General features: G+C 40.4%; 5 protein-coding genes across 6 annotated transcripts in view; 2 read left to right on the forward strand and 3 right to left on the reverse strand.

Annotated features, from left to right (window-relative positions):
- Nucleotides 1-5,446, reverse strand: part of ptdss1b (phosphatidylserine synthase 1b) — a 29,072-nt gene extending 23,626 nt beyond the window's left edge. The window contains exons 1-7 of the mRNA XM_084919915.1: nucleotides 5,140-5,446; nucleotides 4,957-5,048; nucleotides 3,940-3,984; nucleotides 3,733-3,857; nucleotides 3,255-3,413; nucleotides 943-1,094; nucleotides 409-550 (exon numbers count right to left, since the gene is read on the reverse strand). Coding sequence (XP_084776041.1) covers nucleotides 409-550; nucleotides 943-1,094; nucleotides 3,255-3,413; nucleotides 3,733-3,857; nucleotides 3,940-3,984; nucleotides 4,957-5,048; nucleotides 5,140-5,318 — 894 coding nt within the window. The 5' untranslated portion in view covers nucleotides 5,319-5,446. The remainder of the gene's footprint in view (nucleotides 1-408; nucleotides 551-942; nucleotides 1,095-3,254; nucleotides 3,414-3,732; nucleotides 3,858-3,939; nucleotides 3,985-4,956; nucleotides 5,049-5,139) is intronic.
- Nucleotides 5,447-5,648: 202 nt separating this feature from the next.
- mterf3 (mitochondrial transcription termination factor 3) lies at nucleotides 5,649-10,404 on the forward strand. Of its 2 annotated transcripts, XM_084920058.1 has the most exons (8): nucleotides 5,649-5,745; nucleotides 6,783-7,156; nucleotides 7,252-7,404; nucleotides 7,508-7,697; nucleotides 9,016-9,163; nucleotides 9,265-9,336; nucleotides 9,421-9,582; nucleotides 9,689-10,401. In XM_084920058.1, the coding sequence occupies exons 2-8, from the start codon at nucleotides 6,790-6,792 to the stop codon at nucleotides 9,881-9,883; spliced, it is 1,287 nt and encodes a 428-aa protein (XP_084776184.1). In that variant the 5' UTR covers nucleotides 5,649-5,745; nucleotides 6,783-6,789; the 3' UTR covers nucleotides 9,884-10,401. The 2 variants fall into 2 exon arrangements, with proteins under 2 accessions (XP_084776184.1, XP_084776185.1); XM_084920059.1 differs by lacking the exon at nucleotides 5,649-5,745 and having other exon boundaries at nucleotides 9,689-10,404.
- Nucleotides 10,405-11,511: 1,107 nt separating this feature from the next.
- Nucleotides 11,512-14,604, forward strand: uqcrb (ubiquinol-cytochrome c reductase binding protein). Its single transcript, XM_084919769.1, has 4 exons — nucleotides 11,512-11,591; nucleotides 12,582-12,650; nucleotides 12,769-12,935; nucleotides 14,397-14,604. Exons 1-4 carry the CDS (start codon nucleotides 11,573-11,575, stop codon nucleotides 14,472-14,474), a joined length of 333 nt encoding a protein of 110 aa, XP_084775895.1. The 5' UTR covers nucleotides 11,512-11,572; the 3' UTR covers nucleotides 14,475-14,604.
- Nucleotides 14,605-14,700: 96 nt separating this feature from the next.
- Nucleotides 14,701-17,440, reverse strand: lrrc14b (leucine rich repeat containing 14B). The gene is made up of 3 exons (XM_084919768.1): nucleotides 17,132-17,440; nucleotides 16,380-17,008; nucleotides 14,701-15,661 (listed from the first exon to the last, which is right to left on the reverse strand). The coding sequence occupies exons 1-3, from the start codon at nucleotides 17,405-17,407 to the stop codon at nucleotides 14,983-14,985; spliced, it is 1,584 nt and encodes a 527-aa protein (XP_084775894.1). The 5' UTR covers nucleotides 17,408-17,440; the 3' UTR covers nucleotides 14,701-14,982.
- LOC146362884 (protein naked cuticle homolog 2) lies at nucleotides 17,424-24,732 on the reverse strand. Its single transcript, XM_084919767.1, has 10 exons — nucleotides 24,605-24,732; nucleotides 24,472-24,498; nucleotides 24,275-24,345; nucleotides 20,531-20,585; nucleotides 20,182-20,288; nucleotides 19,074-19,169; nucleotides 18,848-18,983; nucleotides 18,583-18,726; nucleotides 18,036-18,483; nucleotides 17,424-17,518 (listed from the first exon to the last, which is right to left on the reverse strand). The coding sequence occupies exons 1-9, from the start codon at nucleotides 24,627-24,629 to the stop codon at nucleotides 18,062-18,064; spliced, it is 1,083 nt and encodes a 360-aa protein (XP_084775893.1). The 5' UTR covers nucleotides 24,630-24,732; the 3' UTR covers nucleotides 17,424-17,518; nucleotides 18,036-18,061.
- Between the last annotated feature and the right edge of the window lie 110 nt (nucleotides 24,733-24,842).

Consider the following 24,842-nt stretch of genomic DNA (forward strand, 5'->3'; position numbering starts at 1 on the left):
CTTGTCTGCAGTGTTTAGCATTGTCTCGCTGTAATATGAAAGGCCTTCCCTAAAAAATACATCTGAGCCACTAGTTTTGCCTTTGTTTTTTGCGTGTTAGGTCAGGTTTTTTTATTTATTTATTTAAATTTGTTGAGCAGTTAGTGTGGATATATGTTTAGTTGCCATTTTTGGCTTTAGTTTAGTTTTATTCATTTGACCTCTTCTAAGGGTCCTGTCTTTTTTGTTCATTTATATTTTTGCATTTTTGGGCATAAATAAAACATTTGATATCTTTTTTTATGTTCTACTGTGAATAAAATATCGATTTATGAGATTTGCAAATCATTGCATTCTGTTTGTAGTTTTTACGAAGCACCCAAACTTTTTAGAACTGAGTTTGTGTTTCTGAATCACGGTACACCCTACCTGCCACAGGATCATAAAGACATAGATGCCTGCAAGCCTCTGGAATGATGATTTTGGATCAAACCAGCGCACGAAGGTCCAGCTGGCTGGAGTGAACTGAAGCACAGCTCGCTTTATCTTCCCTGTGGTAGTGTGGATTTCCCTGGACAGAAATAGTGTATTGTGTCAGGGTTGCACTCATAATACAGAGATCTACTCATGTTTGAAACATTAAACATTTGAACATTATTCAAGGTGAACAAAAAGAAACCAATTGTTCTCCCTGTGGTCAATTATGTGAAAAATATCTCTGAATGTAAATCATTTGAGAACAAAAAGGGAAACAAGAACGCCAGGAAGTTGAATGATTAAGGTTTATTGATAAAGGTTTTAGAGGAATTCCAGAGATGCTTTTTTTGGCTTTTAGGAATTTGAAAAGACAACTTTGTCTTACACATATTATATCTCTTATCATATTATTAGATTGTTTCAGCTGTTTCTAATGTTCATGGCAATTCTTTTACATATGGGAAAAAAAGACAAGACAATACTGACTTGATGCTGGCCCAGCGATACGTCCTCATCTCCAGAAAACGGCAGACGGTCATTCCCAGCCAGATGCCTCCTCCATTACACAACAGTATGTCGAGTATCACCTGATCCCACCAGCACTCCGCAAAGTTTGGTAGAAGGTGCATGAAGAAGAGCTGTGACCAAACATGGGACATGAGTTAATATACAGTCAGCGAAATAGAAATTACTGCTTTTTACAGTTCTAAGGTTTATATAAGAGAACAAAGTCCATCTGGTCCCTATCGGGTTCCAAAATCATTTAAATATAAACTGATGGATAACAACACATAATAATTTATACTGCGTTATTCTTTATTGAACTAAAACATTGTCAAAATGCAGAAGTAGTATACAAAAATTATTCACCAGGTTGTTGAACCACCTTCAGCAGCAATAACTGGAACTACTCGTTTTCATCAGTCTCACACAACATTGTCGAGGAATTCTAACACAGTCTTCTATGTAGTGTTACTTTGGTTCATTGAGGTTTGCGGGCATATGTTTACGCACAGCTCGCCATACCATTGCAACACAACGATTAGTTTCCTTTTCAGCCGTTCTGTTTTAGATTTGTTCCTCTGCTTGTCCTGTTGTATGAGCCAGTTTAAGCCAAGCTTTATCTCTCAGACAGATGGTCTCACATTTGACTCTAGAATACTTTAATATACAGAAGAGTTCAGGGCCGCCTCAATGACTGCAGGTGTCCAGAACCTGTGGCAGCAAAAAGAGCGCAAATCATTACCCCTCCGCCACCAATGCTTGACAGCATGAGGTGTTTGTGGCGATATGTTGTGTTTGGTTCTCTCCAGATGTGGTGCTGTGGATTCTGGCCAGACATGTTCACTTAGGTCTCATCGTCTAAAGGACGTAGGGTTTCCTTTACAGTGCCTAAGAACTGCACGAAGGCACTGTTGTATGCAAATTGTGCGTACAAATGTTTCACAGGAAAATCTTTAGTTGATGAGTATTTTCATACCTCAAATTGCTCATACTATAGGCAGAAATGTAGCAGTCCCTCTGATCATGCGTACAACCAAATCACAGCCTGTCTGCCTTGGAAATTTAAACACAAGTCTTTGAAATTGACATAACTACTGCTACTAATTATGACAATAAAACTATGGTTACAGTTTTCCAAAACACCATAAGCTACAAAATGTTCAGAACTACAACAGAAAATGCACATAAAGAAAACAAAATATGTAAAATGGGAAAAATGGAAAAGTCTAAGCGTTAACCTTCCATTTTCTTCAGCTTATCTGGGGACGCGCCACGAAGGCTAAGCCTAGGCAGAGCAGCCCAGCCCAGGCCTCCCAACAGCCCCTTCTTAATTTCCTCAAACTTATCCCAGGGAACGCCGAACATTTCACTCTTACACTCGGCTATCTCTTCACGACGAACGGTGTGCTGCGTCCACAATCCCTCTACTTTAAACAAACTCCATTGACCCTTATCTCATCTTATCGTATCTTACATGTTCTCAACTTTCATTAAACATGACTTCTATCATTTCTGGATGTCATCACTTACAGTATAATTTCTTAACAGTATCCCATGGATGCTAGAGAATCTTTTTTTTCTGGTGCAGTGAACTCCTCATCTGGGGTTATTCTTTTCACAAGAAAGAATAACTTTTATTGTAGTTTTGTAGTTAGTCTTTTTCCACTTGAGCCACAGTGGGTGTCTCAAGGGAAAAGATATTTAGTTCTTCTGCGTTATATGAGCCTGAGAGCTTTTAGTAATTTATTTTTAAACCACCGTCATTCCCATGGAAACACTTTGGAAAGCCGTGCCTCTTCTGGCGATAGTAATTTTGAATATGAACTCATTTTTTCTGCAAGGTAAGAATGTTGCCACGTAAATATTCATTCTTTTTAGCGCGCAGAGGCTTTCTCCTGACAACCCTTCAGACTTTTTCCAGTTGTAAGATTTAACATTTCGCTCTTGTGTTGTTGCAGTTTGTCTGAGCATTGTACATTCAGACCATGGGGTGGATTTGCTGAGACTTCCACTCCTTGGCAACAGTCAAGACCACAGCTTTTGTTGTGTGCAAAAAGCCCCTACTGCTATTATACTGTCATAAATGTCTCCCAGACAAACAATCCCTGTTCCCTGCACAGAATAATCTGAAGCACTGTCATTCTCTCGCATGAGCTGGATTACTACAAATGACTGATAATTACTCTTCTGTGACCTTGCAGACTCCCCGCTTTGTGAATATACAGCATGTTTATGACAGATTTGAATACAGGCAGATCAAGCCTGCTGTCATGCGGAGATCACATGAATGTTACCTCAGTGAGTTCCCAGGTTATGCTGATGGTCCAACACAGGCCGTAGCTGCGGATTAGCAAAGCCTTCATGGCCCATCCTCCAAAGTGGCCAAACGCAAAGATGTCAAAGTGGCTCAGGATGCGCTCCCACGTTATCACTGTACAGTTTACAGCATACTCCTGTTAGGGAGAAAACAACAGTAACAATGCTAACAATCATGCTGATCCCTCCTTTTGATTACATCTTTACTGCTACCAAAATTACTTTATTTTACTGAAATTGACTACACAAGTGTGTATTCACTGGTCAGCAGATTCTCCAAATAGATCATATTATGGAGCATGTAAGAACATCACTACATAGATCATAAAACTTTATTGAAAAAAATAAAACAACTATGCGGCATGATTATTCTAAATCTATCAAAAAATGGCTTTAGAGGATTTTAAGTTTCACTTCAACAGGTTCCAAAAAATGTAAGGTCAAAGCTATACTTACCATTATATCAGCCTCCCGTTTTGCATAGCGGAGGTTTGGGTCGAGCCAGTACATTAGAGTCTTCACTTGGTCCCAGTTAAGGAATATAAGGAAGACAAGAAACAGGAAGTAGAGCACACTGAGACCTACCCAACACAGGAGAAAAGTGAGTTAGTGACGATAAGGCTACATGAGAACTGTATCTTAGCAGAAAAGTTAAACACCCACCGAACACCATTCGCCATATTGCAGGGTGTGGCCTAACGAAGGGTCCTGAAATAGAAAGCATCATAAGATGATTGTACTATTTATAATAAAGAGATCATGGAAAATACAGATCCAATGTCTTTTTTGCACAATAATATCTTTAAGATATATATATATATATATATATATATATATCTCTTTAAGATATATATATATATATATATATATATATATATATATATATATATATATATATATATATATATATATATATATATATATATATATATATATATATATATATATATATATATATATCTCTTTAAGATATATATATATATATATATATATATATATATATATATATATACACACTTCTCCACCTTATATACATTTGGTCTCAATCGAATATACAAGCAGATTTCTGAATTTACAACTTAAAAACAACTGCATTCAGACAAACAAAGATACCCATGAGGCCATGAATGAAATGTCTTTATGGCCCCACATCTCTGATGCATACAACAATGCAGGTATGACGATCTGATTAAACAGCTAACTGAGTTTTAACAGGTAATCTTGAGTCTCTAGCTTTAGTTAACAAACTATATTATTTTAAAGCTACACTTTAATGGTAGTTTATTACATAAAGTATACATATACTAATAAATTAAGACATATTCTTACAGTAATTAATCATATTTAGTTATTTCGTGGGTAAAATCTATTTTTTAATCAAGTCTATTCTGGTCTGTCTAAGATGACAGATTTGAATACAGGCAGATCGAGCCATATTTTTAAAATGACAAAAACTGACAGATTTGGTTTCATATTTTCCAGTCACCTAATTCAATCAACCAAAAGTCAAAAACTGAAAATACTTGTAGCCAGAAAAGTAGTAACTCCGTAAAAGCGATTAAACTAGTAATTAATCATCAAAGCAGTACTAATGAATCCACTGTTTCAGATCCACACGGTGACTTTATCACACTCGACCATCCACTAAAGGAATGTTATTATGAGTAGTTATTAACTCACCATTAGGAAAGGCCAGGACACTGATGACCAAGAAGAAGAAGACGACTACCAACAAACCGACACGGAGGTTGTTATCTGTGTGTTCATCATCCCTGTCACGGCACAAATTCGGGTGTGAACTAAAACACAAAGCTTTTTAAACCAATTGTAAACAGCAACGTACAATTTCAGCTTGTTATTTACCTGGTGAAGGCAAAGTACATCAGGCTGAGCACAGTGACTGTCAGCAGAGTGATGGTGTGCGGCTTATAGAAGAAGTCAATGGAGATATCCTCCACTTGTTGCTCGTTTATCATTCGGAAATGTAAGTTATAATTCGCATCGTCCTTCCTCAGTATTCGGGGTCCAATCGTAGCTGCCATGTCGCTGAGACAAATGCCTCCTCCTGAACTTTACCGATGCAAATTTATCCGTGAACACTAAAAGCTGTGAAATTATGAGGGGTGACGTAAAAACAGACCAACAATCAGGAACCTTGAAGACGGACTGAACCAAGCCTGATCGTAGGGGCGTGGTATGCCAAAGAGTTTTGTAATACTCCCCAGAGCAAAGGTTATAAACTACAGCAGTGCATTTTTTTAACTGTAGTAATGTTATGTTATGTTTTTAATTTTGTATGTATGACACTTTTTATCTGCTAAATATAAAAAAAGACATCAGGTATGCGTAAAAACACGGCGTTGTGGCACGTCCCATAAAGTGACGTTTACGTGGAGCACTTCCGTTAGCGCGCACGTGAAAATACTTGACATTGCAGGACGGTGAAGAAAATGCTTTGATTCATAAACAGTGAGTAAGACAACAGAAAGGTCTATGTACTGACGCTGGATTTAAACTGGATTTAAAGAATTATTATTCTGCTAGCATACAACGATGTAACCGTGTCCAGCTAGCCTTTCGTAGGCTAGCAAATCATTAACCAAGCTATCTGCATAGCTAGCTAATCCGGGGAAAGTATATATTAGTGACTTAAGGTTTTTGTAAATATGAATAACACGAGCATTTCATCTTTGTCTTTTTGAAAAACACACCATCACGATGAGCAGGGCTGTCCGTGACAGTGGTGAACTCCACTGTTGATCCTTTCCCAGTTCTGGCCCACTTGTCAACCAATCAACATTTGACCGATGCACAGTGCCAGTTAAGATTTTAGAGGACTGCACCCGAGCACTTTTGCAATTGGCAATTTTTTTAGTGACACGACAGGTCCTTAAGGACCGTCACTTCTTCTTTTGTCCCCCACTTGTCCAGTTTCCTCAGATTTTTTTGTGAGGGCATACTGCAAACCATGCTGAGACATACCAGGTCTTCAGCTAACAGCTCTTTGGGAATCACCTGGTATAAAAATACAAATTTGTGCTTGTAAAACTGTGTTACCCTCTGTATTTTTCAACTAAAGAAATGGAAACAAGTGATGTGTTTTGTGACAGGCTGCTGGTTACAAAGTGCCTAAAGATACATTTAAAATTGGTCCTTGTCTAAAATGTGTAGACACAACACTGGTTCCCTTGAGTCATCTGCCTTTTTATGGTGGAAGGATTCGTTTGTCCATGTTAAAATGAGGGAAATAAAAACATTTCTCTGAAGGCCAGATAAAAACAACTTGGCTTAAAATTGGTGGAAAAGCAGCCAATGTCAAAAGAAAACAAAGTGAAAGACCTTCAGAAAGCCTGGAGAACTGTTGCTCAAGACCACTTTAAAAATTACAAGAAAGTCTGGCTACTTGAAAGTAAAATATAAAGGAATGACAATTGACTGAAGACCTTTTCCCACTACTGTATGTTGCATAGTATGCCTCTAAAATATGTCATGTTCATTTCTTACAGAATAACCATGGCCTCTACTTGTGCACAGCTGTGTCTAAGAGGCACAGGTCCTCTTTACTGTAAGACCGTGAGCAGTACCTGGCAGTATTACACTCGGGTTCAGCAGCGGATTAAGGTGACAAGAGTACCAACAAAAGTTATTAGTGGATTATCGATCAGGGGGAATCACACAACAGCAACAACGCTGACAAGACTGAGGTGGAAACAACAGATTTGCTTCTACAGTGACTCAGCAGCTAAATATCTGACAACCGAGGCAAAGGAAGGCACGAATACACAAGAGCTGTCAAGAACTAATGTTGGAGCACACAAGACCTCATTGTTACCAACTAGAGATGCTGCACTAACTACTGAAAATAGTCATATATCATTAGGTAGGTAGTAGTTTGCTGCTGTGATTGTTCATTAATTTAAAGGGTTTTTTGTATCACGTTGGAATCTGCTCATCTGTAATTTCTTTATCAAGCAGATTTGGATCCTGTGGCTCAGCCTTCAGCTTTAGAAGAGATCAGTGATGAAGAGGCAATCAGTATATCTGTTCCCTCTGCCATCCCTCCAGTCTCCACCACTCTTAGAGATTATGTCGATAAGTCTGAGACGCTTAGCAAGTTGGTACAACTAGGTAATCAAAATAACCACTTTGGAATCACAGTAAAACCTCATCTTCAAAATCTGAGCCCAAATGTTATTATTTCTAATCATTCACCCACCCCTTCTCATTGCAGGGGTGAACTTGTGGAAGCTGGAACAAAGGCCTAATGTAGGCTCCATGCTGCTGAGGCTCAACTACAACACAGATGTGACCCCGCGGTTACTGTTTCTCAAAGACATCGGCGTGGAGGACTCTCGCTTCGGCTATATTATCTCACACAACCCCTTCATTCTCACTGAGAGTTTGGAAAACCTACAGGCCAGGTAGCTCGAAGGCATCTTAATGAAAAGCTTTACATGTCGAGGATCTTTATTGTAACATAAATGTGTCTGATGTGATTAAGTAAACCCATGAAATTTAAAAATCTTATCTGATTTTGATTTTGCCTGATCTCCCTCTAAAAGTCATCTTCTCTTGTACATCTGGACCACTTTAAGGGCACTGGAGATGTTTTTTTGTTGTTGTTGTTGTTTTGGGTTTTTTTGCTCATGTAATGTCCCATTTTGAGCACCTGTTTTTTTTAACAATTTAACCTCAGACTTGAACAAAGAGCAGACAACAACCTCTGTGTCATACTGACCCATAATGAGGCTCATTACTTGTAATGAGACCTTGTCTGCATAGTATGAAAGCCAGGTCAGGAGCATGATGATGAGGATGCTCATTGTTGTTTTTAATGTTCAGGACATTGTCCACATGAATTAGTAAACCAGAAACAGGCTGTCAGTGTGAGGTTTAGCTGTGTTGTCTTAAGGTGGCTGATGGAGGACGTTCAGTGGAAACAGCTGGAACTATGGAGTTTTTTGGCCACATTAAAATTATTGGCCCTCACCATCTGCTTATTTGTTAGATTTACCTCCCTGGAGCTTACTCAAAGTGAAATCCAAGATAATGTTTTGCCATTTTTACATAATGGAGGTGATCCAGTGAGCTTTGGCAGTGCAGGTTCAAGGGGTCAGAATAGGACGGAACCCGTGAAAGAGAATAGCAGGACCCCCCCGGAGCCTAAATGCTGGTGATGGAGAGGAAGGTGGCTTGAATGGAGCTTGAATGATGACAGCTGGAGATGGGGAAGAGGTGGGTTGTGCTGTGACATCTGGGAAGAAGAAAAACGGATGGGCAGTGAGGTTTAAAGCAAGCAGCGTAAATGCTGATTGGCCTGGAGAAGGCCGGAAGAAGGTGATTGGACTAGACCAGTGATGACAAAAACAGCTCGACAGTGTGGGAAAGTGGAAGTGATAAAGTTTAGATTTATCCGGCAGCACCTGGAAGTGGACAGATGTGAGGCCATAGTTCTTCCTTATTGAATTGACGCATAAGCTTCATATACTTTTGTACCTTCTTGGCTCGGGTTCCAAGCGATGTGAAGTGAAACGATATGTGATGTCAATGGACTTTCAGCCGTGTCGCTGTAATGACCCCACGCACATTAGGTGGTACTTGATTGTAATGGAAAACTTCTGAAATTGAGTTGAGTCGAGTAGGTACTGCTGGAAATGAGCTATTTGTGTTCATGTGTTGTGTTACTGTTATGACACTATGAGTGTTCTCTCTCTCCCTCTCTCTCTCTCATTTGTGAAGGGTGCACTACCTCAAGTCAAAGAACTTCAGTTCAGAGACGGTTGCGTCCATGGTGTCCAGAGCTCCTTATCTGCTCAACTTCAGCGTGAACAGGCTGGACAACAGATTGGGTTTTTATCAGCAGCAACTTAGCCTCAGTGCTAACAATGTATGCAGCTATGATAGGAGATATAAGATATGAGCCGTGCTATTATGCTTTTGTTATAGTGTGTTATTACAGCTTATAGGTTGTTTTGCATTTCTCCCCAGACACGGAATATTGTAGCTCGTCTTCCCAGGTTACTGTGTGGCAGTTTGGAGCCCGTTAAAGAAAACTTAAAGGTACAGAAAAAACAGGAGACATTATTAGAACTTGTCAGTTTTAGATGTGTTGTTCTCAGTAGATTTTGTTGATTTACTCTACAGGTGTGTGAAATAGAGCTTGGCTTTAAGAGAAACGAGATCCAGCACATAGTTCTCGCTGTGCCCAAACTTCTGACTGCCAATAAAAGGAAGCTGACAGAGATATTTGACTTCATCCACAACACCATGAAAGTACCCCACCACCTTATCACCAAGTTCCCACAGGTAGGTCTCTCTTGCGCTCATATTTTCAAGTTTTAAAGTACTATGAACTGATTTTCTTTGGCTGTTTTGAGGAATTCTAACTCCAGTATCTGACATCTTTTTCCAGGTCCTCAATTCCAAGTATTTGCGCCTCAGAGAGCGCCACCTGTTCCTCGAGTATCTCGGAAAAGCTCAGTATGATCCAACCCTGCCCAACTACATCTCTCTGGACCGCTTGGTGTCTTTGCCAGATGAGACGTTTTGCACTGAGTTGGCTTTGGCCACACTGGAAGATTTTTATTTATTCCAAAAGACACTTTGATTTTTCACCAACAGCCACATCAGTTATGTGCCAACATTAAAATATAAACATGGAGCATCAAAAGAGCTTGAAATGTACTGTTTTGTAAATAGAATGATATATTAAATAGTAAGGTTTAAAGTAAATGGACTGGTTCTTACATAGCGCTTTTCTACTCTATTTGAGCACTCACAACACAACTTGCCTCATTCACCCATTCTCACCCATTCACACCCATTCATGCAAGCAGTTTTTGCTCTTTCAGCCGCAACAATTACATAATACAATCATACAGCTATTTAAATTATCTAAGTTGCATCCAATATTTTTCTGGTCGGGTACCGAAAACCAACATGGGAAATCTGCAGTTACCTAAATGGGTTTTCCTTTTCTCATTTGAAAAGCTTGATTGTGAAAGATTCAAATTGCTGATGTCCACAGTTTTAACTTCGGATGAAATAATAAACTATTTCACGCATGCTTTAGAATGAGCAACCATTACTGAATGAAACTTTGAAATTATAAGGACATTTTTAATCTAAATAGGTATTTTTATCATCCATTCATTTATAAAAATTATGATTTATTTATTTTTTTTTAATTTTTTTTTTTTAAATGTTGGATAAGTACAACTCTATTCCTTAATTGACCTCTGTGGATTTGAGCACCTGGCAAACATCATGCAAACTTCCTTTTAATTTTAAAATTTTAATTTGTGGTTCTGATCAGCTCCTTTTATTAATATTTTTAATTCCTCAGGAATACAAATAAACACTGAGGTCCTGGTATATGCAAACTTCTATCTTGATCCTTACAAAACAAAGATGTGGAGCACTGTTAATAATTTTTGGGAACCCTTTTTAAGAAATTTACCAGTTTCCGATACCGTTGTTGTAAACAGTATTCTCTTAAAAATAACAATAATATGTTATGTTAACAACACTTACTGGACTTGTGGAGTTATTTTAAAATCCTAAGAGACTTGTAAACATCTGAAGAAAAATATTCTTTAATCATAGATGCAGACTCATGCAGAAATATTGAAATTTCTTTTAAATTTCATTTTGTAGAGTGAGAACAGACAGATGGGATTCTCAAAGTCAGTTTCTCTGGGTCTGACACAGAAACAGCACACAGTTTTGGGAAGAAGCCCTTTTCTTTCTTCTTCTTCGTAATTTTAAGGTCCTCGGACTTTTATGTATTATTGTAAACAGATACAGCTGGCTCAGACATTAATGGAGTTTCAGATGGAGGTTCCTCACAGGGAACATCAGGCATTATTTATACAGTAGTTACACTGATTTACGCTTTATCTTCCTGAGACCCAGCCTGTTCATTATGTTTTTTGTAGTGGACAAAAAACTGTAAGATACTTTTTTTTCCTTGCTTCTCAGGAGGATATTTATAGTGCATTGATAACTATTTATACTGTAAATTTAAAATGTTATGTACTGTATTGATACAGTATTTATACTGTATTATACTGTTTTATATTATGTATACTGTATTATCCCGATTTATAATTTATTTATACTATATTTTTACTGTATTTATTCAGTGTTTACACTGATTTAAAGTGTATTTACACAGTTTTAAACAAAATTTCCGCTGTCCGTGAACGTCGGACCTTACGACAGCGTGACGTCAGATAAAGTTGCTTTTGAACGCATCTTTACCCACAACCCACCGCGTTCCTTCTCAGCGATAAACATGGCGACGAGGGCACCAGGTAAATGAACCCCTATCCTTTTTCATATTTCCAGGTTATGCTCGTTAATCCTCTCGTTTTTAACCTGTGGTCAGATCTGTTTTATTCTGTTGCTCACAGCAGGTCGTTATGTTTACTTTGTCAGTATAATTAGGCCTTCCGGTGCCTTTGACTCGTCTGTGTCCTCTAGTGTCCCCGTGCTAGCTGATGCTAACGGGTGCTGGTCAGCTAGCGTTAGCTTAGCGCTCTCCAGTGCCGGTAAAATAAGATAATTGGTATTAAACAAATACCTCCATCCTGTTGCGCAATAATAAAAAGCGTGTTTTACTAAATGACTGATGTAGAGCTCAGCCGTCGTTTGGAGTTAAATTTAAGAAATCAACCAAACTGCTGTTAGCTCATTGCTAATGGAGGTTAAAGTTTGTTTTCTTTAGTGAATAGTTACGTCTGTCTCACAATGACATCTGAGTGGTCGTAGTTGAATGGTTGTTGTCTGATATTCATACAGCACATCTGACTAATTGCCTCTTATAAGATGACATATATTTTATGTTGGGAAATCACTGTTACAGCAGCTCATACTAAAATAGCTCGGTAAGATAAATAAAGTATGACAAGATAGATTTCTCCCTGTATTTGTTAACTAAGACATCCATGTTTAACTACTAGGTCTCTGATCAGGTGATCAGTGATTGTTGGTGGTACTTTGGTCCAGGTTAGAAAAAGGAGACTGCTTTTGAGATTGAGGTTCCCTAGATCTGTGACACTACTGATACCATTAAAAAGGAGATTAAGGGCCACCTGTACAGGCTTAATTTTATTTAAACCTATCTATTTATACAATTTTAATTTTCTTATTTTGTATTGTAATGTGCTTCATAACTAAAGTTGACTGACTTAAATATGTATACTAAGTGGCTAGAACACTGTTCTCCTTCGTTCTCCATCCTCACTGATCCTGTCTGTTTCTGTCTCTTTCTCATGATTTTTTTTTTTTCTATTTCTTTACAGCTGCAACAGGAAGGCTCCTGGTTGGCTTCCGTAAATGGTATTACAACATGTGTGGCTTCAACAAACTTGGTAAGGCCACAATATAATAATTTAAGATGATCAGCGTTCATTAGCTAAAAATGTTGCCAGTTTCGAAGCTTGCTAATGGAAACCGGATTGTCTTGAGCTTGTGGGTTTTCTGTTGCAGGTTTAATGCGTGATGACACGATCCATGAGGACCTGGATGTGAAAGAGGCCCTCAGGAGGCTTCCAGAGAATGTGTACAACGACAGGATGTTCAGGATCAAGAGGGCCCTGGATCTCTCTATGAAGCAGCAGATTCTTCCTAAAAACCAGTGGACAAAATTCGATGAGGTGCTTTCACACAAACAGACTAAATTAGCATTTTCAGTGCAGTGTAAAATGTAGTGTTAATGTTAACATGGATAGATGTAGTATTTTTCTGTTGGTCATTTCATTGGACGTGATTATTTGTTAAGTTTTCCACTGAGGCTTGAGTCATGCAGTCCTAAAGATTTGTCAGCACAGGTCTGGCAGCCACTGTTTGTTTGGGGAAAATCTGATCCCCTGATTGGTTGTGAGTGGTCTTGGCACTTGGTTTGAAAATGGTAGCCACTGGTTGTTAGGGGCAAGTATGTATTCTGTAACTGGTTGGCGACTGGTTTCTGGAGGGTGTTGGGAATCCATAGCCTGAAGGTGGTTGCAAAGTGGTGTGCAGTGCTGCTTTGTTGCTAGTAGTTTGCACTTAGGATGCCAACTTGTCTGCAAACTTATAACTAGATAAAAGTTGTGCAACCAATACATTTCAAAAGCCACAGCCTTCATTCTCCTTTCCTGGTATGTATCACACTTTCCTCACTACCAATTGAATAGTTTGCAAATGTTCACAGACAAGTTGTCTTCCCTGCAAACTACTGGCAACAGTTTGCTAGTGACTACTGTAATCATAAGGATGTTGTTGGTGCAGGACCCTCTCTACGATTGATTTCACCTCTTATCAGTCAGCTGGAATATAGCTGCTGATGAGATGAGATAGCCTTTATTTGTCAGTTGCAGGTCTTTTGCCCACAACCGAGATGACAGACCTTGCCGACCGTACATACAATACACAAACATCACATTGGAGAGACAGGTCAGGCTAGGTAGCGAGGAAAAAAAACATCGAAATGTGTAACACAAAAGGATAATACAGGAATGCACAGATATCAACACACCATAGCACAATAAACACAGACAAGCAACATGGGAAAGAGTTCCAGTGTGTGCATCTGATCTGGGACCGCTACAATCTTTGGACTGCGCCTCCAACTGACCCGATGTCCACATCAGAGGGGAGGTAAGCGTTGGATCCGGGGGTAGGGAGGGTGATGCGTCGGTGAGTGCTTATCAGTATCAGTATATGTATGTGTGTGCGTGTCCATAGTTCAGCTGAGACAGTGTCCTTCGCCCTGCCAGGCTAAGTAAACAGTCTTCCAGCCAACCCAGGTGGCCTTGCATGGAATGGGAAGGAACAGACTAAACACAGTCGTTATCAGGGTGTTGTTGTTCAGCTCCGGCCTTGTAGCTGGCGCCAAAGGGGTATCCGCATAAGCGATGTTATTTTTTACTTTAGTGCAAACAGCTTATGATGAGTCCTAAGTGAATTCTCAGTGTGAGATATGAAATTTTAGTCAAAGTGTGGAAAAGAAAGATAAGTAAACAGAACTATCACAGAGGTTTTTGGAAAAAAATTTTTTATTGTCTTAGTTTAGGGTGGGATTTTTAGCCTCTGCTGATTACTGACATCATGTATTGTGCCTTGTGTTTTTCCTGCAGGATGTCCACTATCTGACTCCATACCTGGAGGAGGTGATCCGTGAGAGGAAAGAAAAAGAGGAATGGATGAAGAAATAGGCCATTACAGTTCGCAGCTGTTAATCTTAGTCTTCGGTTGGTTCGTGGTCGTCCCCTGGTGTAATATTTAACATGAAATGTAATCTACATATATAACACAGTGCTCATTAAAGAAATGTACATTTTGAAACATGTCTGTCATTTATTTGATATTGATATGACAAATTACAGTTTCAGAATTACTATAGAAGGATCTGTCACATGTTTCAGTGTTGGGCTGCTTATAAATATAGTTACAGCATTTAAACAAGAATATATAAATTAAAACAACATGCACTGTATATACAGCTAATAAAACATCTTAGCAATAACCAATATAGTTGCTATCTGCATTGCACATCTGTTTAGTTTATATAATTAAGTCCTGGAAGAAAACAGTTAGCATTTGTTGACACTAACATAATTCCTGTCTTAACTATAGTTAAATCTGGTTTACTGGATCCATTTTCACAGTGTTGGGCTTGAATGAAGCAGCAGACTTTGAGCTCAGGACTAGTCACAGTAAAAATCAATCATCTTTCCAAGTCTGGGATCTCCTGTTGTTCACATCGGTTATCGTACCTATAAAAGTGCCGATGACGGCGTTAAAAGATTTCAACATGGACACCCCCAGCTCATTACTGGTTTCATTGATGTCTGGATCGTAGGCCCCCATGATGGGGGTGCACACTTCCACCCCATCTCTACCTGCTCTTTCCAGGACGGCCATCAGCTGGATCCTGATCTCCTGAAACAGCTCCGTGTTGTAACGCAGCAAGACCGAATCGTCCAGAGGATACGTGACATCATCTGCGTAACATTCACGGGGCACAGGTGCTTCTATGTACCTTAACTTGGGAAACCCTGCAGATAGAGTGGAGAATAACCTAAGCAGGGCAACAGATGTCAGAGGGTTTCCCATAAGTCTGAGCTCCTCCAGTTGCTGACAGCAAGCCAGAGCATTAGTGAAGGCGTCCATGTGCTCGTCCTTTATGTTGCACTCCTCGAGAGCCAATCTCGCCAGAGTTCCCGAACTCCTGCTAAGCAATTTGTGTACAGGGGTGGAGAAAGAGTCAAAGAGGTTGTGTCCACTGATGTCAAGGTGAACCAGGGTCTCACTGTGGAGACTGTTGGCCAGGTAGGTCATGTCCACACGGTTCAGGCAGCAGTTGGCCAACTCCAAGCATAGTAGAGGTGTGTTGAGAGGACTGTGAGAAGGAAACAAGGGAGAATAAAAATGACTCTGGTATGAAATGCTAATAGAGGTAGACATTTGTAGTCAAACAGGAGCAGTACAGGAAATGCTTAAAAAGGTACAGCTAACAGGTGACAAAGGATAAAAGAGAACACTCATGGCTCTTATACGCTACAGGCTGGCACGTTTTCCTTCGACGGAAGTGTTACGTTAAATCAGTGAAGTACATAGGACGTAGAGATCCACTTCATCAGTATGAAAATGTTTTTCATTATGTTGGTTGGTCACCCATCTGTACATCTTTGTAAACGCAAATTCAATCTTTTGTCAAAGTCTTTGCTCACTTATTTGTTAATTTTATGAACAATGTGCTGCAAGCTTTTGCTCATCTATACCTTGTTTGTTGAGCATCAAAACATTTTACATTACAAAATCTATACTGTGCATACTCGCTCCTGTTCTATTTCCATTTGAAGGTGAAGAATACCCAGCGGGTCTTTGTCCTGCAGCCACCTGTCCTCGCACTGGCACCACATCAGCAATTTTAACAACAGAATACCTTCCACTGTTGTACAATTGACAAAGGTTAAAGATGGGTATTTTGAGCTGTGTTAAAGCTCTTGGTGTTGTTGCTGATCAGGTCTACAATCAGCATGCATTACAAGAATAGACAAACTTAGGGCACCTTGTTGTCTGTCTCTTTATTGCTCCCTGTCTGTGCTTGTACTCACTTTAGCAGTCTCCGCAGGTGTCCAGTGAGAGTAGAAAAACCAACATAGAGCTCAGTGAGGCTGCTCAGTCGTGCCAGCAGGTTGCCAATGGTGGCCAGCAGATCCTCGTCGTCAGAACCGAGCCTCCTGACATCCAGGGCACTGGCTGGCAGGGTCAGAGACTGTAATTTGGGGAATTCCACCCTGGACAGCAGCACCTCCAGGTGTGAGGCCTCTAGAGGAATATTGTGCACCACCTCCAGCTTTGTGATGGACTCTGGCTCTGCTAGGCGAAGAACATAGAACAGCTGCTTGAGAGTGAGAGAATCCGCCCTAAAACTAACAAAGCGAAGCTTCAGGGGACAGTAACGGAGGAGCAGGAAGGCCTGAGCTACCAGCTCGTAGTTGCGGCCTGTGACGAAGCCGTTCAGACAGACGTCAACAGATGTTTCAAAGGCAGATTGGGACACGTCCGTATCTTGCATGGCCACCATGGTCTCGTAGCACAGTTTTGTCAGGAGCTGGGTTCTTGCCCATCGACCCAGGGTGGATTTACAAGGGCAGGCCTGATGCTCAGTGTCCTTAAGGGCAGTCAGGTCCACCGTGTGAAGGCTCTTGGCATATGTTCTCGGGGGAGACAGCACATAATCCTTCGAAAACAAGAGAATATTACATTAAAGGTGACTATTCATGAGTGTTTTAAGGCAATGACAACAGAAATGCAACTGAAATGAAAATGATTAGGGGTACATTCAAGGTGGGTGGTTTGGTACCTTTAGGCCGTTGAGAATTGCTTCCAGACAAAGCCGGCAGGTGCGAGATGTGAGGTCTAACTGACAGTCGGCTGTCTTTCCCAGAAGTCTTTGTAGGTTGAGTTCAGGAAGAGGCCACATCTGGACCAAAGCATGCAGCACCTCAGCCTGCTCGTGGAGGTAGCAGGCCTTGAAGAGAAGTGGGTAGAGGTTAAAAGACACACAGGTGAGGTTTTCCAGAGTTCTCGCACCAGCCTGAATGAAGCCCTCAGCAGCAAGGAATCGCAGGGACTTCATGTCTTTAGTTTTTTTTGTGTGTGTTGGTATGTATTTGATTCAGCGTCTTGTCTCTTTTGTAGCTGCTGCTCCGTTGGTATCTTCTGTTGCTGTCTCTCTGGGTGTTTTGCTCTGGTGAGGCAGGAGAGAGGCACAGAGGGTAAGTAAGAGGGTTGAGGTTATAAATAGCAACAGCTGTCTCACGTCCTTCGCTGGACGTGGTTTCTATTTGCAACTTTTGCCAGACAGATTAGCAGGAACAACATCTGAATGCTCACGAGAAGCTTCACTTTCCTCCTCACAGCACACCAAATGTTTGGCGTTTAACACAGTTTGAACTATTTTGCCATCATGTACTTCATTTTATGTATCTGCTATTCTTTTCCAACCAAACTACTTTGTACAACATAGAGGTGCATGCTTGCAGGGCATTGTTGTGCAACTGAGGATTTTTGTCAGGGGAGATACTGTGGTCACTGCCCCTGTACTAACAGAGCCATCCTCATATAAATAATAACAGTCTAAACAACTTTATTGCATGCATGTGTCTCACATTTGACATTATAATATCTGTATTGGGGCACTGATGAGAAAAGAAAATCCAGAATAAGGTGAAGACTAAGCTAAAATATTACTAAGCTGCTCTTACCTGTCTTATATGTGTATCACATGAGGTTATGATGGGTGGTAGTGGTGATGATGGTGATGATGCTCATGGAAGTGATGGTGCTCATGTCTCTGGGCCAGCGGGACACCAAAGGAAGGCTGAAGGCTGTAAAACGTCTCCCTGTCTTGTCCTGGCTGTGCCTGGAAGCCAGCGTGTGTATGGGGCGAGGCAGAATATTGTACCGTGGAGTGAAGCTTCCTGCTGTGGGAGCGACGCGGGAGGCTCTGGGAGGCTCGAAGGAGAGTCTGGGTAGGATGGCACCACGAAGCAGGGTGCCGGCCATGCAACCTGCAGGACTTTCTCTCAGCTCTGGTCCTATCACACATGGATCTGCTTCTCATGGAGTGAACAACACGGAGGTCTTGAGGTGACTCAGAATGCACAGAGTTCTCACAGTGCACCACTAGATGTTGCTGAAGAGGAGGTGAGTCTAAAAAAAACAGAAGAAAAAAACCCTTAAGTGTATTTTCCAAAGGACACACACACACACACACACACACACACAGAATGAATGGAGCTTTTATGATACCTGCATTGTCAAACTTGGAGGCATAATTTTCAATGCCAGCTAGATCCTGGTAGTGCTTTCTGCGCTCTTTGTTTTCATCCACACAGAAGAGCCTTCTCATTGGACGTCCGGCCTCCTGAGATCCACTCTGCTCCTGCTCTGCATCTGTTTTCAGTGAGTGCAGGATGTTGGCATTGCTGACAGTTTAGAAGCTTATTAAAATCTTGATGGTCATGAACTGTTTAGTTTTGGGTCCTTGAATCCTAAAAATCACAATAACACGTACCTGTGTTTGAGCTCTTGTTTGGATAATGTGAGGAAGTTACAGCTAGCTTGATCCTGAGGGGCCTTGTGCCACTGCAAGGCTGCTTCACCGATGTCTCTAAAACCTCAAACACGGAGTGCATCAGGCTGGACATGTCCTGCAGAACACAGATATACACACTGCATACAGAGACATTTTACATCTGAAATATGTCAGCAGCAAAAACAAAAAAAAAACCCTCTCTTACCTCTTTCTTGACCTCATCTGTGTTGTCAAAATTGTACAGTGTGAAGGTCCACTCCTGCTGAGAGTCGTCTCCAGGCAGCACGTTACCCTCCATGCCCTGTGTTCACATGCGAACATGCTGTCAGAATAATACTGATGCCATAGTTTGACATTTACAGTAATATGTGTATTTGCTTATTATATGTATATGTACTGTAACTTTACACTCATGAGACATTTTATTATTATTATCATTATTATTATTATTATTATTATTATTATTATTATGTACACCTTACTATTACACTCCCTTTTTCTTTCAGAGATGCTTTAATTCTTCATGGCACAGATTCAACAAGTGCTGAAAACATTCTTCAGAGGTTTTGGCCATATTGACAAAATATCCCCACACTATTACACCACCAGCAGCCTGAACTACTGACAAAAGGCAGGATGGAGCCATGCTTTCACAGTTTCCTGTTCTCAGCTGATAGGAGTGGCACCCGGTGTGGTCTTCTGCTGCTGTAGCCCTTCACAGTTCAGAGATGTTCAGAGATGCTCTTCTGCATATGACTGGTTATTTGAACTACTGTTGCCTTCCTATCAGCTCAAAGCAAACTGGCCATTCTCCTCTGACCCCAAAATCAAAAACTTCTACAAGGCCTAGAGATGAGCATGTGGGAAAATCCCAGCAGATCAGCAGTTTCTGAAATACCCATCTCTCTCTAACAATCACATGAGTTGCTCCCATGTGATTGTCTCAATAAATATAAGTACTTAAATGGCTAAAAAAAACAAAGTGGCCACTGAGAACATTACAGCCCCTTTAAAATAGCAAAATCCTCCATAACAGCCTGCAACCAACCTGATAAGATAACATGTTTTATCAGGTTTGTTTAGTCCATTTCAAGAATACATATTTAAAAATGGGTGTTTATGCAGCTTTTTCTGCGCGACTTCTTCACAGTCAGAAGGAGTCGTCTCATCACGTTTTACTAGAAAACTCCACGAAGTCCCGGCAACCAACCCCACCAGTCTTGGAAAAAACAAAATCTGAGTACACACCAGTTGCTACAATTATACTATATTATAACGTTATTTGAATATCAAATAACGAGGTTACCAGTTACCTCACTCACAGCAGCACGGCTGCTTCTCCTCTTTGTTTCCTTCTTGCACTTGAAGTGAAAATTGGTCCCTTTATCGGGCGTCTTCTCTTCTTCTGGTGGCTGAACCACTAAACAGCACAAAAATGCATCATAATTCTCTTTTTTAACAGACTCACAGTTTATGGGTACTTAAAATTATTGCGGTCTATCTTGTATCTTTCTGATTACTCATGTAAGGCTCTGTCTTAGTCTTATATGAACTATTTCCATTGTTTCGTTTAAGTGGATAAAACCCGATGACATTCACTAAACAATTAAACCTTTAAAAACCTTAGACGGGGAACAGGATGACGTGTGATCGCCCACTCACCCTTCATGTTGCAGTTATGATCAGAAGTGCTTTTCCTCAATTCCACATACAAGTTCTGTGAAAAGAGTCAAGAGTGTAAATTATCAGAGGACACATTTAAGAGCGGGAGGAAGCAATTAAGTGATTTTCTTGTCCCGTGAGTGTGAAGATGGATCTCCAGATGTGAGCAATGTTGAATAATCTGTGCATTTTTCCTTTTTATGAACCACAAAACACAAAGCAGTGGTATGAATACTTTTGGCTTACTTTGCACACGTTTAAACACACAAACATATGGCACTGCAAAGAAGAAGAAAGCCGGTTTACCCGCATGTTTGACATGGTTGACATCTTTTCGCATGCTTTCTTGCATAAATACACGAAGATGAAAACGCTCACTTAAATCCTGAGTCTTGGCTGGACCTCTTTGCACTTCAGGTTTAGGTTTAGACACACTGTATATGTGTTGATAAGTCAGCTTACTTTAAATCCTCTAAATCCATTATATACTTATATGCATTTACACATATTTTCAAATCCTACAGCAGACAGGGTTGATGAAAGGACTTGGATCAATTTCTGTTACTTGAAAAATATCGAATAAATAATACTTTAAGAAAATGAATCTTTTTCTGCTTTAGTCTTCCAGTGCAAAACAAAAGAAGACAGGAACAAAAAGCCTCTTATCTGCCAACATGTCCCTCACCCATGTCACACTGATGCTTCAGCAGATGCAGTTGAGCAACACAGGGAGTGATAATTTGTGGGCAAGTCTGCACACCCGCATTCATGTTCAGATGCAGGCAACACACCCAGCGTATCCTGCCACGCTCTGCCTGCAGTGAAGCTTTGATGAAAGAAGGCGGCATCACCCGTCAGTCCATGGGCCCATCCTGATTTCAGTGAGCAGCTTGAGTTCATTTCACTAATGTGTAGCTGATGCACATCTATGCAACTAGGTCCACACCTAATAGCCTGTAGAACCACTTCAGTGGTCTCTCATATTGTTATGGAGGAATTTTGGCCAACTCTTCTTTACAGCATCGCTTCAGTTCATTGAGGGTCCTATGCATGACCTTGATTTTTTTCTTTTCAGCCTTTCTGTTTGCTGATGTTTTGGGGATCGTTGTCATTTTGGCCAAGCTTGACCTCTCAGACATGTGGCCACACATTTGAATCTAGAATACTTTGGTATTCAGAGGAATTCAGGGTTAACTCGATGACTGCAAAGTGGTGAGTCCTGTAGCTGCAAAACAAGCCCAAACCATCCCCCCTCCACCACCGTGCTTGAAAGTTGGTGTGAGGTGTTTGTGCTGATATGCTGAGTTTGGTTTTCTCCAAATGTGATGCTGTGCTTTATGGTCAAACATTTCCACTTTGGTCTCATCCGTCCAAAGGACATTTTTCCTGAAGTCTTGCAGTTTTTTGAGGTCCAACTTTGCAAACCTAAGTTGTGCAACCTTTTTACAAAGAAGAGCATTTCTCCTGGAAACACTTCCAGACAAGCCAATCTTTTTCAGTCTTTTTCTAATTGTACTGTCATGAGCTGTAACATTTAACATGTTAACTAAGTTTTTTGGGCTTTTCTCTGAGCACTGAACAGTCTGACTTTGGGGTGAATATGCTGAGGCATCCACTCCTGGGAAGATTGACAGCTAGCTTAAATGTTTTCCATTAGCTGTAGAATGATGAACTTAAACTGTTTGGAAATGGCCTTTTAACTCCTCCCAGATGGATGGACATCAACAATTAAGTTTCTTTAAGATCACTGATGACATTTTTCCTCCTTGGCATTGTGTTAAAACACACCTGAATGCTCCAGACCAGCAAACCGGCCAAACATCTGTTTTTAGAGGTGCTCAAACTCTCTTGATCAGTTAATCAAATGCATTTAATTGGCAGCTCCCGGCTGCTGCATAATTCCTATGGAAGCGGTAAGTGTGGACTTAGTTTTCCTGCACAACTGTGTAAACCCTCTTTATCACATGACTGTATACTAATGCATATTTACATGTTTACTGATAGTTCACATTGAGCTGCTTCTATCAATCTGGTATTTTGAACATTTAGCTAAGCAACTAAAACAACTTCACATTTGGTAGAATTCAATTTGAGGAATGTAAGTGAACAAACTCAGATTGTTTGGTCTATAATTGGCTTGCGGGATGGACTATAACCCAAATATAATCACAAAATCCACATTTTGAACACATTATTTTGAAAAGAAGTTTGGATTCTCTGTCTAAACCAAAAACTAGACAGGATTGTTTTCTTTGAACTTCAAGTTAAACTCGCCACGCCTTTTCTGCTCAGTATGCCAACATTTACTTAAAACTGTAATTATTCAGCCTCTTTTCTGCACACATACTTGACGGAAGATCATAGGAAAGGAAACAGGTTTGTCCATTCTTTAGACAGTCAACCTGTCAACACCTGAGCCTGCCTCAGTGGTACTTGACAGGTATGTAAACATTCACCTATGAGTCGGCGTGTTTAAAATTTTTACCCACGGCGCTCCCCTCCTCCCCCCTCACTGGATACATCGAACGTTGCACATAAAAGACTTCATTGTTTAGTTATCTCTACAAAATCTTTTTTAAACTGTTCCGTTTTAAATGTGATTTTAAGGGGAAGACTTTCTAACAAAGATGCAAAGAACGGAGTCATCTTTTGGAAAAAGAGATGCTTTTGACATTACCACTTCACAGCAGTGGTGTCATGGGGGATAAAACTACATTGGGTTGGAAAATGTAATCGCAGGAAGTGCTCCAAGCGCAGAACCTCCACCACAGCCCTTTAAAAATCTTGGCAGAGTCAACATCTTTTTCCAAACTGCAGAACTTTCCAGAACTTTTTTTTTCTTACAGCAGCCCTGTGCAAATATTGTCCTGAGCTTCAGACTTTATTGGCCTTAAAATAACAAGTTATGCCCAAAGATATTAAGAGATCAAACACTTGAAAAGCTGGATCAGTGAATTTTCTGTCCTTAAAGTGTGTAAGACAAATGCAATCAGTGTTTTTAATCAGGTGGTCTCAGAAGCAAACAAATAAAAAAAAAAACATTATTACACTTGATGCCATTTATGAACTGAAACAAGCCACACTTCACCCACTCCAGCCCCAAACACCCCACCTCGCACCCTCACCCGTCTGGCTGGGGCAGGAAAGCAGTCCCAGATGTGGATTTTTTTTTCCTTTTTTCTCTTTTTCCCCCTCAGTGAAGTTGGGCATAAAGACCTCGCTGTCTGGAGGGGGGTGGGTGTGCTGAACTTCACAGACTTGGAAGTCTCTTTATAGAGATGGAGGAGGAAGGGTGGAGAAATAAATAAACGACCACCTTCCAAACATCTTTTATGTCTCCTGGATAGATGTGAGCAGTTTGTCCCCAAGCTGGCACGACTGAAATGAAGCCCTGGATGCTGTGTTAAAGGCGTTTAAAGAGGCAGTGCGGTTTTTTCTGCACCATAAGAACACATGTACTTGGCTTTAATGTGCATTTATTTATTTGTTGAAAGAAGCTTACACAAAATATGATTTTGCTTTTTGGGCCCTTAGATCCTACATTATTACCGAAATTACTAGTAAAACCTGGCTGGTTTCCGGAGCTGAATAGTACCCGGGCATTACTGCACCAGCTTCAGGTCTAAACTCTTTTCTGTCAGCACCAGATCAGCGCAGTGATACAGGAAACGTAGGTGAGCGAGTTATAGGTTTAGCTTCTCTCGAATTAGTTATTAATATAAGAACAAAGATAAAACTCATTACCTCTGTCAGCTTTCTTCTGCATATGTGGCTACTCTGCGACTCTCTCAGCACACTGGAAGCCAAACTCCGTCCTGCAGAGGATAAAAACAACCACATATTTAAAAAAAAGAAAAAAAAAGAAAGAAAGAAAGAAAAGAAAAAATATTATAAATTCATGTACAAATTAGCTATGACAGCATGTGTCTTTTCTGTCTTACCTTCTGGACTCTGCCGGGGCTTCGAAGCTGCCCAAATAATGAGATGACAGTGAGCGCTAGTGATAAGACATTTCAAGTATTTCATTTCTAATAATAATAAAAAAAAAGATGCTAACTAGATGCAACTTCTCACCGTGTTTGGACTGGAATTTGCCCATATTGTGATCAAGAAATGTTCACCATGTCCAGCCCAGAGAAAAAAAAAAAACTCAAGACATGAGGAAGTTTTCGCGGACTGGGAATTTCACCGACGACTCCAAAGTTTCACCGAGACGTTTATCCAGGAGTGCACAGGCAGAGAGCGATGACTGCCGCGCACTTCCTGCTTCGGTTAAACTCGGTTTGATTGGTTAGAGATCGGTGATACACGT

This window comes from Perissodus microlepis, chromosome 22 (genome assembly GCF_051167445.1).
Source record: "Perissodus microlepis isolate ML-2025 ecotype Zambia chromosome 22, ASM5116744v1, whole genome shotgun sequence".
Lineage (NCBI taxonomy): Eukaryota > Metazoa > Chordata > Actinopteri > Cichliformes > Cichlidae > Perissodus > Perissodus microlepis.

Coding starts and splice junctions, on each gene's coding strand:
- LOC146362884 (XM_084919767.1), bottom strand. CDS start 24,629: ATGGGCAAATTCCAGTCCAAACACG. Junction 19,170..20,181: donor GCCGTGCTGCTGTGAGTGAG/GTAACTGGTAAC, acceptor ATGTGAACACAG/GGCATGGAGGGTAACGTGCT. Junction 18,727..18,847: donor AAACAAGAGCTCAAACACAG/GTACGTGTTATT, acceptor CACTGAAAACAG/ATGCAGAGCAGGAGCAGAGT.
- mterf3 (XM_084920058.1), top strand. CDS start 6,790: ATGGCCTCTACTTGTGCACAGCTGTGTCTAAGAGGCACAGGTCCTCTT. Junction 7,698..9,015: donor TTGGAAAACCTACAGGCCAG/GTAGCTCGAAGG, acceptor TCATTTGTGAAG/GGTGCACTACCTCAAGTCAA. Junction 9,583..9,688: donor TTATCACCAAGTTCCCACAG/GTAGGTCTCTCT, acceptor ATCTTTTTCCAG/GTCCTCAATTCCAAGTATTT.
- lrrc14b (XM_084919768.1), bottom strand. CDS start 17,407: ATGAAGTCCCTGCGATTCCTTGCTGCTGAGGGCTTCATTCAGGCTGGT. Junction 17,009..17,131: donor CAATTCTCAACGGCCTAAAG/GTACCAAACCAC, acceptor TTGTTTTCGAAG/GATTATGTGCTGTCTCCCCC. Junction 15,662..16,379: donor CACCTGCGGAGACTGCTAAA/GTGAGTACAAGC, acceptor TCCTTCTCACAG/TCCTCTCAACACACCTCTAC.
- uqcrb (XM_084919769.1), top strand. Junction 12,651..12,768: donor GTGTGGCTTCAACAAACTTG/GTAAGGCCACAA, acceptor TTTCTGTTGCAG/GTTTAATGCGTGATGACACG. Junction 12,936..14,396: donor AGTGGACAAAATTCGATGAG/GTGCTTTCACAC, acceptor TTTTTCCTGCAG/GATGTCCACTATCTGACTCC.